The sequence below is a fragment of the Prunus persica genome, chromosome G6, assembly GCF_000346465.2.
Source record: "Prunus persica cultivar Lovell chromosome G6, Prunus_persica_NCBIv2, whole genome shotgun sequence".
In the NCBI taxonomy this organism is placed as follows: Eukaryota; Viridiplantae; Streptophyta; class Magnoliopsida; order Rosales; family Rosaceae; genus Prunus; species Prunus persica.
The window spans coordinates 4,901,450-4,916,434 of record NC_034014.1 but is presented as its reverse complement, the minus strand read 5'-3'; the positions used below and the strand labels follow the sequence as shown (position 1 = coordinate 4,916,434).

Here is a 14,985-nt window from a genome sequence, read left to right as displayed (position 1 = left end):
CACAATAGGTTCGATAAAGAGTTAATGTATATATGGGTGGATAGGTATCAACATGCTAGTCTTTTGAATGGAGTGCATGTATGAAGCTAGTGAGAGGCAAAACAGGCCCATTTCAATCCCACATTTTCTTTATGTTGGGGTGAATGTCGTGGACAAAAAATATACCTCATGTAGGAATGGATTTGATCAAGAGTTTGAGTTTGCATCATTGGATCTTCTATTGTTAGTGTTAACAAGGAGAAATTTGATTTTTTTTTTTTTTTTTTTTAGTCAATGGGAAGAAAGAATTTGAACTTAAAACATCTTCTAACACCGAAAGAAGTATCAATGTAAAATTGCATTATTATTTATTTCCAACAAAAGCATCAATGTTCCGGCTAACACAAAACCTCCACAATTTTCTTCCATTTTCAGGGGAGGGTGCCAATGTTGCAAGCCTCTGGCTGCTCTATAGGGCGCAAATTAAAACAAAAAATTTAAGTTACCAAAAAAGAAAAAGAAAAAGACAGAGAGATAAATGTATAAGGAGCCTCATTGTATCCCAAAAAAAGAATCAACGATCAACACTTGGGGAGATCCGACGGTGGAGGCGGCAGTTTCTGATTAGGGAGCTTCCCATCCTGGACTACCCATGCCATCCTTAGTCCCCAACTCAAATGGACGTCAAAGTGGCAGTGCAGGAGCCAAACCCCTGCAATTTCAGTCATACCAAAAACATTAAAGGAAAAATACTTATGTATTGTCAATATTTATTAAAATTGTGTGAATATATGATAGCATCGAACAAAATATAGATTACTACTCGGTACGAGCCAATCACTGCCTTAACATTATTTATTTGCTTTGTTCTTATTATGTGTTGATATTGTGCTTATGTGAAACAAACCAGCAGTTACCTGGATTGTCCGCCAGAAATCGGATAGCCACCCAACCCCCAGAGGGCACTCCAATAGTGTTCCGTTCAACAGGATCAACAAGGTTGAAGCTGGCAGGGTCTTTGTTAGGGTTAAAGTTTCCAAAACCTTGTCCAACAACAAAGAAGTTGAAGCCATGAAGATGGAGAGGGTGGCTCTCAGCACCCAAAATGCCAGTGCCCTGCAACACCACTTCCACACTAGTATTAAACTTGAGCACCACCGCTTTTGTCCCATTGCTCACATTGATGTTGGTGTTGTTGGATGGAGTGCCTGTGTAGTTGAATGGCTGGAGAGGATTGGTGGGAAAATCTGTGGTGAAAACTCCATTGGATTTGCCAAAGAAATGAGATTGAAGGAGGGCTGTTGTGGGAAGAATAAAGGAAATGTTGTTAATAGAAGCTGCAAATTTGCTGCTGTTGTTAGGCCCTTGGCATGTCTGGTTTTTGGGGCATGGGTTGGTTCCAAGGCCTACTGTGAAGAAGAAGCGTTTTCGGACAGTTTTCGGCACATTGGCTGGGAATTTGGAATTAGCCAAACTCCTGAATTTTGCTGAAAAATTTGCAACAAATGAGGTGGCATTGATTTGGGGGAGGGTTGGCCTTAAAAGAGGAGGGTTTCTGGGGGAAGTGGAGGCAGAGGGATTTGAAGGGTTTTTATATTCAAGGATTCCAGCCACAGTGGAATTGTCAAAAGTGCCCATGCCTGTGAAATAGGGCCTGGCAAGCATGAGGAAAGTAGCATTTGGGTAGCTTGGCTTTGTCCTGAGAAGCACATTGGTGGTTTGGCCTGGTGTGATGAGCAAAATATCAGTCTTGAAGGGCTTGACATAAAGAGCATCTGCTTCCACTACTGTCAGGCTGTGGTTTGCTATGCTGAAAAACAGTTCATCATTGACTGCAGCGTTGATCAAACGCAAGAGGTAGGTCTTGCCTGGCTTCACCTTCAGCCTGAAAGTGTCTGAAAAGCATAAGAACAAGAAGAATTAGAACTTCATTTGTAGTGAGACAAGACTTGTGCTCCATAGACAATAAGGCTCACATGACCAAGATATATATACCCTTTTTGGAACAATTGTACAATGGCCCTGGAAGTCCATTAATTGTGTAGGCTTCAGAGACATTTGGACCTGCTCCAGTCTGAAGAGCCTGGCGAATTACAGCCTCTGGATCAGCCTTCCACCACTCACCTGTAATGAATTGGTCAAAACAAGTTAGCAAATTAATTGTGGCATATGTTATTATGTTGTCAGACAGTCGAATTTTACGAAATATATTCTGAATCTAATGTGTGATTCAAGATTAACAATCTAACAACATAACATGAAAATTACTCGTATAATTAATTATATTAAATTTGGTGGGTTTAGTTACCAAAAATGATGGGAACTTCTTTGTGGGGTTTGGGGAAAGGGTAGGAAGCATTGTGCTTAGGGAGGATAATGAGGGGTCCATAGACAGTAGCTCTTAGCCATGAGATGTGAGCATGCCAGAAGAGAGTTCCCCTTTGGCCAGTGATGGTGAAGTTGTACACATAACTCTGGTTAGTTTGAATAGGGCACTGTGTGATATATGATGGCCCATCTGCCCATCCACTCTGCAATTGTCTGATCCCATGCCTGTGTTTAAACAAAATTTTAAATTTAAAAAAACAGAGAATTATACATAGATAATTAGAAAATCTGAATTTTATGTATGGATAATGTGTAAGTTGTGTCATACCAATGGAGGCTGATGTTGTTCTGAACATGATTGACCACCTTAACCACAATCCTGTCTCCCTCTCTAGCAATAATTCTAGGACCAGGGAACTTCCCATTCACAGCCACAATGCTCTTTGTCTGGCAAAGCCTAGTCACATTTTTCAACTTTATCTGCACAAAAATTACACAAAGATATAATTAATTTCAGCTAAAAATAAAAAATAATAATAAAAAAGCTCAATGGTGGCAGTATAAAATATTTATGGTGCGTACGTCAAATTTGTAGTGCCTTGTAACACCACTTGCTGCTGCAGCAGAAAACTCAGGAAGGGACCAAAAGCAGCTCAGAGCAAGAAGAAAAGCAGCTACAAATGCTGGTGATAAAGGGAAAGCAGAAGCCATTTTTTTTTTAAAAGTTGGTGTTTCTTTTGAGATATCTCTGCAAAGGTCCGAGGAACTAAGGCTTGTGAGAGTAGTTTATATACAGATGAAAAAAAGTGTGTTTGGTCAATTAGGTAATGGGATGTTACAGGTTTTTGACAAAGAGAAAATTTACCAACTGAACTTGTTGGTCAAGTTGGTCAATGAAGTAAAGTTAATTAATTTATTTCTGTCTGTCAATTTGGTGCACGCCGCTGGCCTCTTAATTTTTGTTCTTATTTACCAGATTTTGTCCATCGATCATTATCCTCAACAGAAGCCAACGGATTCTTTTTATATCTTTTCACAAAAGCCCTTTTGGTCTAGTTCAAAAAGCCACTAATTGTGTAGTTACAAGTGGGGTATGTGGAGGTTTGTGTAACTATTGACAGGTTAAATTAAATTTCTAGGGCCTTATTTAATTATTCACCTAATTTTCCACAATTTAGATATTGCTTATGTGACAAGTAGCCATGTAGTTTATCTTATGACCCTCACAAAAACCATGAGTTATAATACATTTGAAATATACTGTTCCATACAAAATTATCTTTAAAAACTAATATACATATGCCGGGTTAGTGCTGGTTGAGATTTTAGCAGTACTGACTGATGTCAATCGGTTGTTGGATTTGTGATTTTTGATCAGTAACCAAATCGATTTCACCCTTAATTTTAACCATCTATATATATGATATCTTTTCGTCTCTTTCAAGTGGTGGAGTCACATGTAGGTGTGAGATGGCCTTGGCTCTCCAAATCTACATGTAATTCTATGTACTCTTCTAAGAATTAGTATACAATTTTGAAACAAAAAATTCATGCAATGGCTCCCCAATTAAGATATTTGGACTTCTTGACCACTCTAGAATAAAATTTCTAACTCCGTCCCTACCTCCAACTCTACGTACATAATCCATAAACCCTAGCTAACTCAAGGCCACATGACAAATGATACGTCATTAAGCTTGCACCATGAGCTATGATTTTGCCTTGTGCACGACAATACACCACGAATATCTTGCCATCATGAACACCGACAATTTTTGCATTTCTAATTTCATGTGACAAAAATATTCTCTTTATGATTAATTATGGTTTTATGAAATGGTTGAACTTTTGGTAAATTTGGAAATTACCAATTTCCACAGAATTCCAACAGTCCGTTGGACTTTGGTGGCCCAACCCAAGAGATATGATCTATCAAAGAAATATTAATATATTTTTCTGAACCGAAAAACAGAAGAGAGAAATATTACATTTGAAGTCATGATTTTTGTGTCCAATCATGTTGATGCATTTCATGCAAGACTCACTTGAGGTTGGGCCTCTGCCAGCCAAACAGAAATTAATACCAAAGACTCCAAAGAGGACGACATTTGATCCACCACCAATCTTTCAAGCAAGAAGAGAAATGATAACAATTGAATTTAGGTTTGGTTTCAATTGTGCTTACCCCATTTAGCACAAGCTTAAACTTTAAAACTGGTTTGGATTGAACAAAAACTAGTTGGATTTTCACCCTACCCTATGTGTTGATGCACCAACTACACTCCTTATAATCTACTCTAAAACTACAATACATTAAGACAAATTACCTACACCTACTTGTAGTTCAACACTTAGTCCCCATCCCATGATTTTATCACCCAAAAAACAAAAACAAAAAGTAAGTAATAATTCAACTGTGGAGACCAAGTAATAATTCAACTGTGGAGACCAAGTTGTTATACGTACATAACTGTACCTGCAAGAAAAAGATCAGCCTGTGTCTGTGTAATGATGATATTGTGGGGAAAGAAACCGGTGTTGAAAATGATTAGCACATGAAGGGTGACAATTTTTTTATGGTGTACCAAGAGAAGGGAGCAAGAAACCAAAAAGGTTTAAAGCATGTTCACTCTTAATTAAATTCATTAATGTGGAAGAAGCAGCGATCCAATGATCCAATGCAGAAATCCAGGCTTTTAAAACGCATAGTAAGCAAATGGTAACTAAAGAAAGAACAATTTCACTTTTAGTGATTTATGAATTAGGATGTGAATCCAAACTCCACATGCATTATTCGAATATTTTGAATCTTGCCGAACTCTTGTTGTGAATGTGGAGTAACTGTAATATAAGTGGCTGAACTCAGAACTGTCGTTTATGAGATTTGAATTTAAAACTTGCTTCGACAAGTGGAGATTGTAACTAAGAGCATCCGCAATGGTTGTTCAATAGTGCAATACTATTTTGGGATCTATTGAATTGAACTGCAGTTTTACTTACAATGGTACAATTCAATAGCTTCAGTTTATTGGCATGTGGGTCTCATAGTTAGCCTATTGTAATTCAATAGAGGGTTCACCACATAGCACTCTCTATTGCAATGAACTAAATCACGTCATTGCAAGTGAGATTTTACTATTTTAGTTCAATTTCATGCAATAAAATTACATTGATCCTATCCATTGCATATGCTCTAAGATACAAAGTGAGGGATCAAAACCTCGGCAGTGTAGATGCTTATCCAATATAATAAATAAGGATAACACAAAGCTAAAAACTTTTCTAGGGCCATTATTAAGAGGAGTGGATTTGGTATTGCTTACATGATGAACCTTTCACGCAGAAAAAGCACCAAAAGAAAAGTAAAAACAGGATAACCATTGTCCAATTCCAAGTTCCAGAAAACACTCGAACATTCTTAGTTTTAAACAAACACAAAGCAAATTATTGAAATCCATTTGTGGTAATTTTAATTAGCTCATTAATTAATCCCAGATCATAACAACTGCTATCACTCCCACCCCAAGAAGTACAGCAAGAAACTTGAAAGCTGGAGTGTCAAAGTAAGATTTGGCTTGTGGCTTGAAGCCTTTGGCAATGAGATGGTTGATTGCAACATAGATGAAAACCCCACAAGCAAGCCCCATGGAAATGGCATAAATCCAATCAGCTACACGTCCTTGAGTTGTGGCATCAATGGCAATGCCTATGCCTACTCCAAAGGGGCTAGAAACAGCAAAAGCAAAAGAGTAAGCTGCAGTCACCAGCAATGCCCTCTTAGGTAGCATTCTCAGTAACGCTATCCCCATAGCAATGGCCGCAAAAATCTTGTGCAATGATATCGTCCACAGATTCCTCCATGCATCTGCCTTTGTATCTGCAATATATATACATATACTTAAATGCATGCGTATACGTAAACGGGTGTTCGAATTCCTAGAGTCGGATTGTGGAACTTAAAAGTTTAGGGTTTAGATCTTGCCAAGTTAATCAATATTATACTCTAAACTTTGAATGTGTGTCTTTTAGCAAATTTATATGCATTCAAATGATATATGCACATCGTCGCCTCAAATTGCATAGACTTATTTGAAGAATCAGATTTACATACCTATACATAAATATTAACACACATAGGAAAGATGACCAATTTGGACTCTATATATAGTTTGGGAGTTTTTTTTTCTTCAATCAGGTTCATATACGTTCAATTCTTCAATCAAGTCCTTAGTTTACAATCTTGATAATCTATAGAAAAAGTGTGGGCGAAATCCGACTGTTTATCTATTGTTGGCCTCATATGCACCAACAATCAGAAATCTCTCATGCATGCGTAAGCGACTGACCGTAGCATAATTTTTAGGGCGATTCTTCCTAACATAATCTTTATTGTAAATCAATATTTGAAATATTGTATTGTGAGATAGAATCATTTTTGCTTCGTTTATCAACTTGTTAGACAAAATTATTACTTCTTTGTGACTCAAAGCTGTGAGAACCGATTTGAGGCACCATCTAACAATCTGACGAAGTTATGAACTAACCTCAACTATAGCGACCTAACTACAACTATGGGGACTTAATTGAGTAGACGCGCGAACTACAAGGTTCAAATTAATTAGTCATTTTCTATGTACCAGCAAAAGAAAATTTGCCCATAGTTAAATGGTAAAGCATGCAGAGTAATAGATATATACCATATATATGAAATTAATGTGAAATCAATAAGAGTTAATGAGAGCTCAAACTATACCTGCAACTCCAACAGCAATACCCTCAAAAACTGAATGAAAACAAAGGGCAATGATGAGAAGTATGGTGTCTCCGAAAGACGATGTCTTCAAGAAAACCGGGCTGACGCCGTCTTCATCTTCCTTATGATCATGCTCTGCATCAGTCCTTCCCTCCTCCACTTCCACTCTAGCTTCTTTTTCGCTGGAACTTGTCACGAATAGCACGATGCAATCTCCGAGCATGGTTAGCAGATACCCAGCCGATGCTAGCATGAATGCAAAAGGGTATGTTTTGGTGGTAAGGTCACCAAATGTCTCAGCTGAGTCACTCAAGAAATGCATCAAAGAGGTACCAAGAAAAACCCCACCAGCAAATTGCGTGCCCAAGAGAAGAAAGCTTTCGTTCCATCGGTAGAAGTAGGGGGAGATCCCACCCGCGAAAGTGCTCACCAGTAGAATAATCAAACACCATACTTTCACCAAAACCAAGCCTTTTGAATGCAGAACTTTATGTTCGTCCTCAGTGCCGCTACCACTGTCATGTTCTTCGCCGCCGTGACACTTGACTAGAAACGGTTGCAGGAGTAGAAGCAAAGAAACTAAAACACAGGTTGAGTTGAGAGTCTTAATGAAAGGGATGGAAGCCATGGATGAGTTTTGATGAAGCTCCTCTCAAACCCAATGGCTTGTGTGCTAAGTTATTTATCTAACGGTTTCGATTGCTTATACATTTAAACCTTCTTGTTTAATGGTTAAACAGCAATACTTAAACAGAAGCCGACTGGCCATATATTGGCTCGCATTAATTCTTTCTCATTGCAGTACAAGTTTGACTTTCGAAGATCGTATAGCATTGATGTACTACACAAGTTCCACAAGAAGCTTGTTTGTTCCCCTATGCTTAGCTTAAGCCATATACCAATATTCTATTTGGTCCGGCTAAAATAATATGGCAAGTACTTTTTTATGTGACTCATCAAATCATAATATATTCAGTGATGTGAGATGCAAAATCAAACAATATTCAATACCATAAACTTCAAAATAATATGTTGTATCTCTATAGACTTTATTTCTTTTATAATATGGAAAAGTCACATCTCTCGTAGTCGAGATCACGCTAATAATACGCACATATTACGCATGAGATATACACATGATAGATACTGAGTAAAACCCCAGACATATATCATTGATCGGACATATAATTCTATAATATTGAACACATACATACTGGTTATGTACAAGTTATGCAAAAGATCCCCTCCTTATTTGCAAATTGCGGTAGTACATGTGCTTCATTGCGTATTTGTACTACACTGCGTGTATGTACTCCGTTGCGTATACAGGTTGTGTAACAAGGCTCGTTACACCATGTCTGAACCGTCGGATTCGCTCTCCCTGCTCTCCGGCCATCTTGATCCAGCTCTAAATTTGCACACAGGGCATGTGCCTTGCTGCCGGAGCCATGGATCTATGCAGTTGGCATGGAACTGCAAAATAAAATGATACTCTTGGCATTTGAATGTACAAACCAAAAATAACGGCCAACACACATCCTGGATTATTAGAATGGAAAATTCCGAATTTTACAACTTGCAGCATAATGAGTAGTTCAAAGTTTCAAACCTGAGATATAAGCAATTAAGAATGACCACAACTTTCTTTTCCTTTTTCCTTCTTTTTTTTTTTCTGGTTGGGTACCACGTCAGGAAACCAGTATTGACAACGCTTGATGAGAATTTTTAAAATAAAGAGGGAGGATGGAGGAAAGTGTACACAAGAAAACGATTGCAATTTAATGAATCTTACTAATCGCATTATGTACTGCTAATGATAATAACCCACAAATCAAGACTGAAGGCAGAGGGTGTACCTGATGCAAACATGGCAAGCTACGCACTAGGTCCCCTCCGTTAACTTGCTCCAAGCAAATGCTGCATGTCAACTCATCTTCTGGATCCTTCATGCCTCCATCCACCCTTTTGGAGTCTTGCTTTTTCAGCTAGAAAAAATGGAATCAAGAAATTGAAAGCTATCCATAGGAAGTACGCATAACGATGACAATGTGCACTGTGCATTTGGGAAGAGAAAAAGAAAAGCCACAAAGAGACACATAGAGAGATGTAATACACTACTATGTATATGTTGGTATGGGTTTGTCATGCAACCAACCGTTAGAAAATTATGCAAAAAGTAAACAGACTCAGCAATCCAAGCCACCACCCACAGATTACCAAAAGCTTGAAAGAAGGATGAGAAGGTAACAGGTCAGGGCCAAATTCCATCTGCCGCATGGCTGAACAAAACTGTGTACTGAGAACCAATAAATGAAATGTGCTAATAAGCTTCTCATAAGATTTCAAAGTTGATTGTACCTTTCCCTAGTCTCACTGGAAACAGAACACAGCTCACAAATATATATTTACAATGTAATACAGTTAAGTGACAAGCTAGCTGTTTTAATCAAGAAAAAGTAACAACCGCCAGGCAAATTCTTATTAAATAGGCAAGCAAACTAAGGGTTCAAGAGAATACCTCAACTGGGGCTGAAGATGATGATGCCTGTTGCAGTGATGAACCATCCCTAAGAACAGAAAAGACATCTTATCAAATAATGTCACATTTGATGAAATTAAATCCGAATAAAAAGAAAAGAAACCTGCTATTTGTTATATACGAATATATTGAAAGAGTCGCAGATATATATATAAATTCTCACAAGTGACATCATGCAAGAAGTGATGCAAGTTTTTTCCCATCTTACAGGATCTCTGGGTCGGTGACTTTGTGCTTGTGGACAGGTAAGGCATTAATCTCCTCCTCGCTCATTGAAGTTGCTGTAGAGGCATTATCAGAGTCCAGAGCCCTCAAAGTATCATAATCTGCAATTGAATGTACAGAACAATTCATCTTGCCAATACACACATGATTGAAATCCAACTAAACTAGAACCAGAGATCTAGACTTGCTTTGGACATCTTTGAATGCACCTTTAACATCAAAGAGGGAGCCACTCTGATGACAAAACTTATCCAACAAGTACAATTCAGACAAAAAGACAGTACCTAGATCATCAAACTCCCGGTCAAGTAGTGCCAACTGGAGTCTTAGTCCTTGTAACCGTCCTCTGGTTGCAAAAGCTATTGAAGGTGGCATGTGCAGTCGCAGTTCCGTATGATTAAGCAACCCACTGGCAGCTGCAGCATGTGCTCTAGCCTGTGCTTGAAGTTGCTGACAAGTTGCAAACATCCTCAGGGTTGTGGCCATCAAAAAGACACCCACAACTAGCCAGAGCTGCATACACAGATACAGAGGATTACCTCCTTCTAATTGTTATATAAGTTCTATTTTCCAAAGTTTCTAAGTGAATCACTAGTATGCTTAGATTGGACGCTCAGTGAAAACATACCAGAAAATTCGGTGACATCTGGTGAGAGTTTAAAAGCATGAATAGCAAGATAACTGTTAAGCAAACAGGCAACTTATGGATTAAAAATGTGGTCTAGTACAGGGCATGCAATGAACAAAAAATACAGAAACAAATGCATTACCCGTGACAAGAAAAGCCAGTGAATTCGTGCTTACTGGTCGAGAAGCATGAATACGCTGATACAAAAAGGAAAAAGTGTCAGCAGTCAGCAGAATGGCATGATAAACTCATCAAGACATGTATGAGTTACAAATGACCAGGATGCAAATAGATACGTATACAACATAGCACGCATACTTCCACATGTAAATGTATGTAAATGAACATACCATTGCTGGTCGTTCAGGAATAAATCCTGGAAAGCCACTTTCAATATCTGCTCTAGCCCCTCGGAAAACAAAACTCATAGTTGCCACTTGCAAAAGATTTCAAAGAATTCCCTTTGTCAAGAAATTAATAAAGAGATAAGTATGGTGAAGTACTCGAGTATTCGAGTATAACAGTTTATATATCTCCCAAACCTGCAACAGCTGCAAAAGTTCCGAAGTACATCAGTTACTACTACACAAACAAAATTCAATTGTGAAGCAGTGGAAAAGCTGACATGCCTCATAAAAATTTTCCACAACAAATCATATTTTCCTCTAACAAGTATCATTAAAAGTTTCCCACCTGGAAAATTTTACCATAAAATTTCTCATATCCTATTTTACACAACCACATGGTTAACATTTCACCCCTAAAATTAGTGTAGCAAACTTAAAAGATCCAACCCCATTTCTACCACAAAATTCAGAGAGATTCCCTTATTCTGAATGCAAGGTTAAAATCTCTCTGATTAAGCTGTCAATTCCACTACTGTTTTTCAGCTCATATTGTGATTCACAATGTAAAAGGTACAATTCATTTGATAATTTCCTACATTTACTCCATTCCCAATTTCATATTGCTAGCTAATTCGCCCATGCACACTCCATCATTATACATGTAAATGATGAACATAAACACAGATCTAACAAATTATATAAATTAATCACAACTTATGCAGAGATGAAAAATGAAATGCTTAACCTTAGATTTGGTGGAAGAAGCAAAGAGACTGCGATTGTACGACAAGTGCAGCAAATAGTAAAATTGCCATCAGATTTTCTCGGAAACAAACAGAATGAGAAGGAAAAGGACTTACAGATGTGAAGCGAAACACAGAGCAGGTGGAGAGATCTTGTTGCGGGAGATAATGTGGAAGCGGAGATTGGAGAAGTGGAGGGAACGAAAGAGATTGAGCAACGCTCTTCCTGTTTGAACAGTTAGTTCTGCTTCTTCTTTCTTTTTTCTTTTTTAATTTTTTTGAAAGGGGATGTATATATTGGTGAAAATAATACTAATTTATTAATTTGGAGAAGGCTCTAGAGGCTGCCACGTCCGCTTGCCTGTGATCCAACCGCTGCCACGACTTCCTCAGCATGCAAGGTTGCGCCAACGCCGTAGGATTTGCGCTCCTTATCCGAATCTGCCACGTCACACCAGTGAAGTGAAAAATAAAAATAAAAATTGGAATTTTTTAAATAAAAAAAAATCAAAGAAAGATAATTTCATTGAAACTTCAATCTCTGGATTTTATAAAGAAAATTTAATTATTAAAATTATTATAAAAAAAAAAAACGAACTACTACAAATTGATAATCAATCAGCCAATTAATCCCAAAAAATATTAATGTACACTCTAAAAAGTCAATTGACAGTTGGACTTAACATATAAGCAAAATTATAGCAATGGTCCCTCAAACAAGACCCCATTTTACTTTCGTTCCTCAATCCCAAAAGTTGTTATGGTCATCCTTCGTTAGATATCGCGTTGCACTACTCGTCCTTTTGTTAATTCTATTAAATTTTTGCCAAAATTAAGGGTAAATTGAAATTTTCATATCAAATTTTAAAGACAAATAAGACTTTTACTTAGTCACCACCTCATTCTACCCAAACCTAACAACAACTCTCTCTCTCTCTCTCTCTCTCTCTCTCTCTCTCTCTCTCTCTACAATGATCTTTTTGGGTTTTGTTTAGATTGTTCAATTGATTGAGAGGAAGACCAATCAACGAAAAAGGTTGGAAGGAGGAGGGGGTTGACAGACAAAGAGGAAGAAAATGAGAGAATGAGAGAGTGGGTCGAGGTCGGAGTGGGTTTGTGGGGGTGGGTCGGCGGCGTATGTGTGGAGTTAGGTCGGTAAAGGGTGGCTGGAGGAGAGAGAGGTGGTTGTTGAGGATGGGTTGTGCTTATTAAGGATTCAGCACATGAAAAGACAAATGTAGCCTTATTTTTAATGGAAAAGTTGACATGGTTGACGGAAAGGACGAGTTTTGAAAGTCGAGGCATAGTTGAAACACCATCATAATAATTTTTAGAGCTAAGGGACTAAAAGTAAAGTCGGGACTTACTTAAGGGATCATTGCTACATTTTTTCCTATCATATATATAAGAGTACATATAGTGCAAATAATCTCAGCACTTTTCTATCTAAGGGTTTTTTTAAAAACTTACATTTTATATTGAAAATGTATCAATAACTTGTCCCTATTTTTTTTACATACCTACATACTAAACATTTTTTATAATCTCATTTTTAGATATAACATCGACATTATTATCACCAACAAAATATATTGACAAATTATTGATACATTTTCGAAAATATCGATTCGCATTTGTTCTCCATCATGCACATATCTAATCTAAATTAAAAAAACGACCATCTTGCACAAAATTCTGGTCCAAATTTATTGTGTTATGTGTTTTTTTTTCTTTCACCCTGTTATTTGCCAACCGGAGTTATTCTATAATGAAGGCCTCAGGGGCGGCCCTGGGTGGCGCAAGTGGCGCCACCGCACAGGGCCCCCGAAATTATTTTTTTATATATTATATATATTAATATTATAGAAATTGTATATATAGTATAGCGTGCTACCCATTTGCACAAGGGCATGTCTAGTGGAGTTGGCTCCAGCGCTTCTCCATTCAATCTAGCGCTAGAGTTTGATTCTCACTGAAGTTGGACTATTTGTTGTTTTTATATTATTTTTGCATTATAACTAAAAACTTTACATACTTATTAAATAAATAAAAAAATAAAAAAACAGAAAGCCTTGAAATAAAGGAAACATCGAAGCTAACCATAGGATGAGTATATATATATATATCCCCCAAACACTTTCTACTCCGATCATTCTTTTTACTAGCCTCTCTGCACGCGCTTTCGCGCCTGCGATAGGCTTTTTAAATTAAAATTTATTTTAGATTTAAAAAAGATAATAGGTAGTTGTGTTCCATAAAAATAGGATTCATTATCTGATTTTTCTTTTAATTTTAATTTTTTTAATATGAAAAGGTGTAAATTTACCATATTATCCTCATTTAATTAATAATTATAATTCTTAATGTTTGGATTAACCAAGGGCATTTTATGGTATTATGAATGTTTCACCATTCTCTGCCTTTTGCTTTATATATATAGATAAAAATAAAATAAAATAAAAATAAAAATTTCTTCCCTAAAAAAAATACTTTTTTCATTCAAAAAAAACAAAAAAAAAACTTCATGGTTTCTGAGTCATATGTAAAGCTATAGAATTCTTGTTGCCAACCGTCCACGAAGCACAGAAGTACAAGCAGCCAAACTGGACCAAAAGTAAAAGAGAACTGGGCCTAATTTCAACCCCTCAGTTAACTCGGGCCTCCACGATTTGACCTCCTTGAATTCTGTTTTTCTTTTTTTGTGATGGGCAGAGGCAAAAAATATCCCATGGGGAATATTCCTTTCCAATTGCTTGGCAGAAAATAAACGACTTGCAATTTCTGTCCAGCCAAACACAAAAATGCTCAACAATATTTGTTATAATATCTATATATATATGTGTGTGTGCAAGCTAGATATGAGTTGGCTGGACTTTCCTTGCAGCAAAAAGCCGAAAGTCAAAAGCCAAAAACCAAAAGCCAAAGCCAATATCTATATCTAGTCTACAAGGATATGTTGTAGACTTGCTTGACTTGGACATTTATTTTAACTTTGATTCGGTAATCACTTCAAATCAAGGACCATTTAAAATCTGCGTGCTCCCGTTGTTCTAATATTCTATTGCCCTTTCTGGCAATCTGAGGATATATCAAGAAACAATTATATGACCAAGTTTATCTGCTAATAGGGAAATCCAGTAGCTTCCCCCTATGGACGTCATTTTTACAATAATTGATAACATAACTGATCACGGAACAAGCATATGAATTAAAAGAAATTTTTACGTTCTTTCTGACTAATAGTGGTGTCTAATTATAAAAGAGACGTGTGTTTAAGAAATAAAAATTAGTTATGCGTCATCGTTTAATTGGATTATACGATCACATAACGGCAATAATCCAGTGAAATATTTCTATACTCACTACACATTCTTTGTATTCAAGAATTTTTCTAATTATACATAGGACAATACTTAAATGCAAACCTTGGGTGCACCTCTTTA

At 37.0% G+C, this 14,985-nt stretch overlaps 3 protein-coding genes across 4 annotated transcripts; all 3 read right to left on the bottom strand.

Annotated features, from left to right (window-relative positions):
• LOC18772760 (laccase-2) lies at positions 322-3,061 on the bottom strand. Its single transcript, XM_007207954.2, has 6 exons — positions 2,890-3,061; positions 2,636-2,787; positions 2,288-2,532; positions 1,975-2,103; positions 897-1,874; positions 322-691 (listed from the first exon to the last, which is right to left on the bottom strand). Exons 1-6 carry the CDS (start codon positions 3,016-3,018, stop codon positions 561-563), a joined length of 1,764 nt encoding a protein of 587 aa, XP_007208016.1. The 5' UTR covers positions 3,019-3,061; the 3' UTR covers positions 322-560.
• LOC18774245 (zinc transporter 1) lies at positions 5,568-7,799 on the bottom strand. The gene is made up of 2 exons (XM_007205751.2): positions 7,061-7,799; positions 5,568-6,184 (listed from the first exon to the last, which is right to left on the bottom strand). The coding sequence occupies exons 1-2, from the start codon at positions 7,686-7,688 to the stop codon at positions 5,793-5,795; spliced, it is 1,020 nt and encodes a 339-aa protein (XP_007205813.2). The 5' UTR covers positions 7,689-7,799; the 3' UTR covers positions 5,568-5,792.
• Positions 8,079-11,913, bottom strand: LOC18772465 (E3 ubiquitin-protein ligase SDIR1). Of its 2 annotated transcripts, XM_020566437.1 has the most exons (10): positions 11,660-11,913; positions 10,994-11,003; positions 10,803-10,913; positions 10,595-10,649; positions 10,453-10,505; positions 10,109-10,337; positions 9,808-9,925; positions 9,579-9,627; positions 8,917-9,045; positions 8,079-8,533 (listed from the first exon to the last, which is right to left on the bottom strand). In XM_020566437.1, the coding sequence occupies exons 3-10, from the start codon at positions 10,878-10,880 to the stop codon at positions 8,408-8,410; spliced, it is 837 nt and encodes a 278-aa protein (XP_020422026.1). In that variant the 5' UTR covers positions 10,881-10,913; positions 10,994-11,003; positions 11,660-11,913; the 3' UTR covers positions 8,079-8,407. The 2 variants fall into 2 exon arrangements, with proteins under 2 accessions (XP_020422026.1, XP_007207345.1); XM_007207283.2 differs by having other exon boundaries at positions 10,803-11,003; positions 11,660-11,912.

Coding starts and splice junctions, on each gene's coding strand:
- LOC18772465 (XM_020566437.1), bottom strand. CDS start 10,880: ATGAGTTTTGTTTTCCGAGGGGCTAGAGCAGATATTGAAAGTGGCTTT. Junction 10,506..10,594: donor ACTGGCTTTTCTTGTCACGG/GTAATGCATTTG, acceptor TTTGCTTAACAG/TTATCTTGCTATTCATGCTT. Junction 9,046..9,578: donor CATCTTCAGCCCCAGTTGAG/GTATTCTCTTGA, acceptor CATTTTTTCTAG/CTGAAAAAGCAAGACTCCAA.
- LOC18772760 (XM_007207954.2), bottom strand. CDS start 3,018: ATGGCTTCTGCTTTCCCTTTATCACCAGCATTTGTAGCTGCTTTTCTT. Junction 1,875..1,974: donor GTACAATTGTTCCAAAAAGG/GTATATATATCT, acceptor TATGCTTTTCAG/ACACTTTCAGGCTGAAGGTG. Junction 692..896: donor ATTTCTGGCGGACAATCCAG/GTAACTGCTGGT, acceptor CTGAAATTGCAG/GGGTTTGGCTCCTGCACTGC.
- LOC18774245 (XM_007205751.2), bottom strand. CDS start 7,688: ATGGCTTCCATCCCTTTCATTAAGACTCTCAACTCAACCTGTGTTTTA. Junction 6,185..7,060: donor TATTGCTGTTGGAGTTGCAG/GTATAGTTTGAG, acceptor TATATATTGCAG/ATACAAAGGCAGATGCATGG.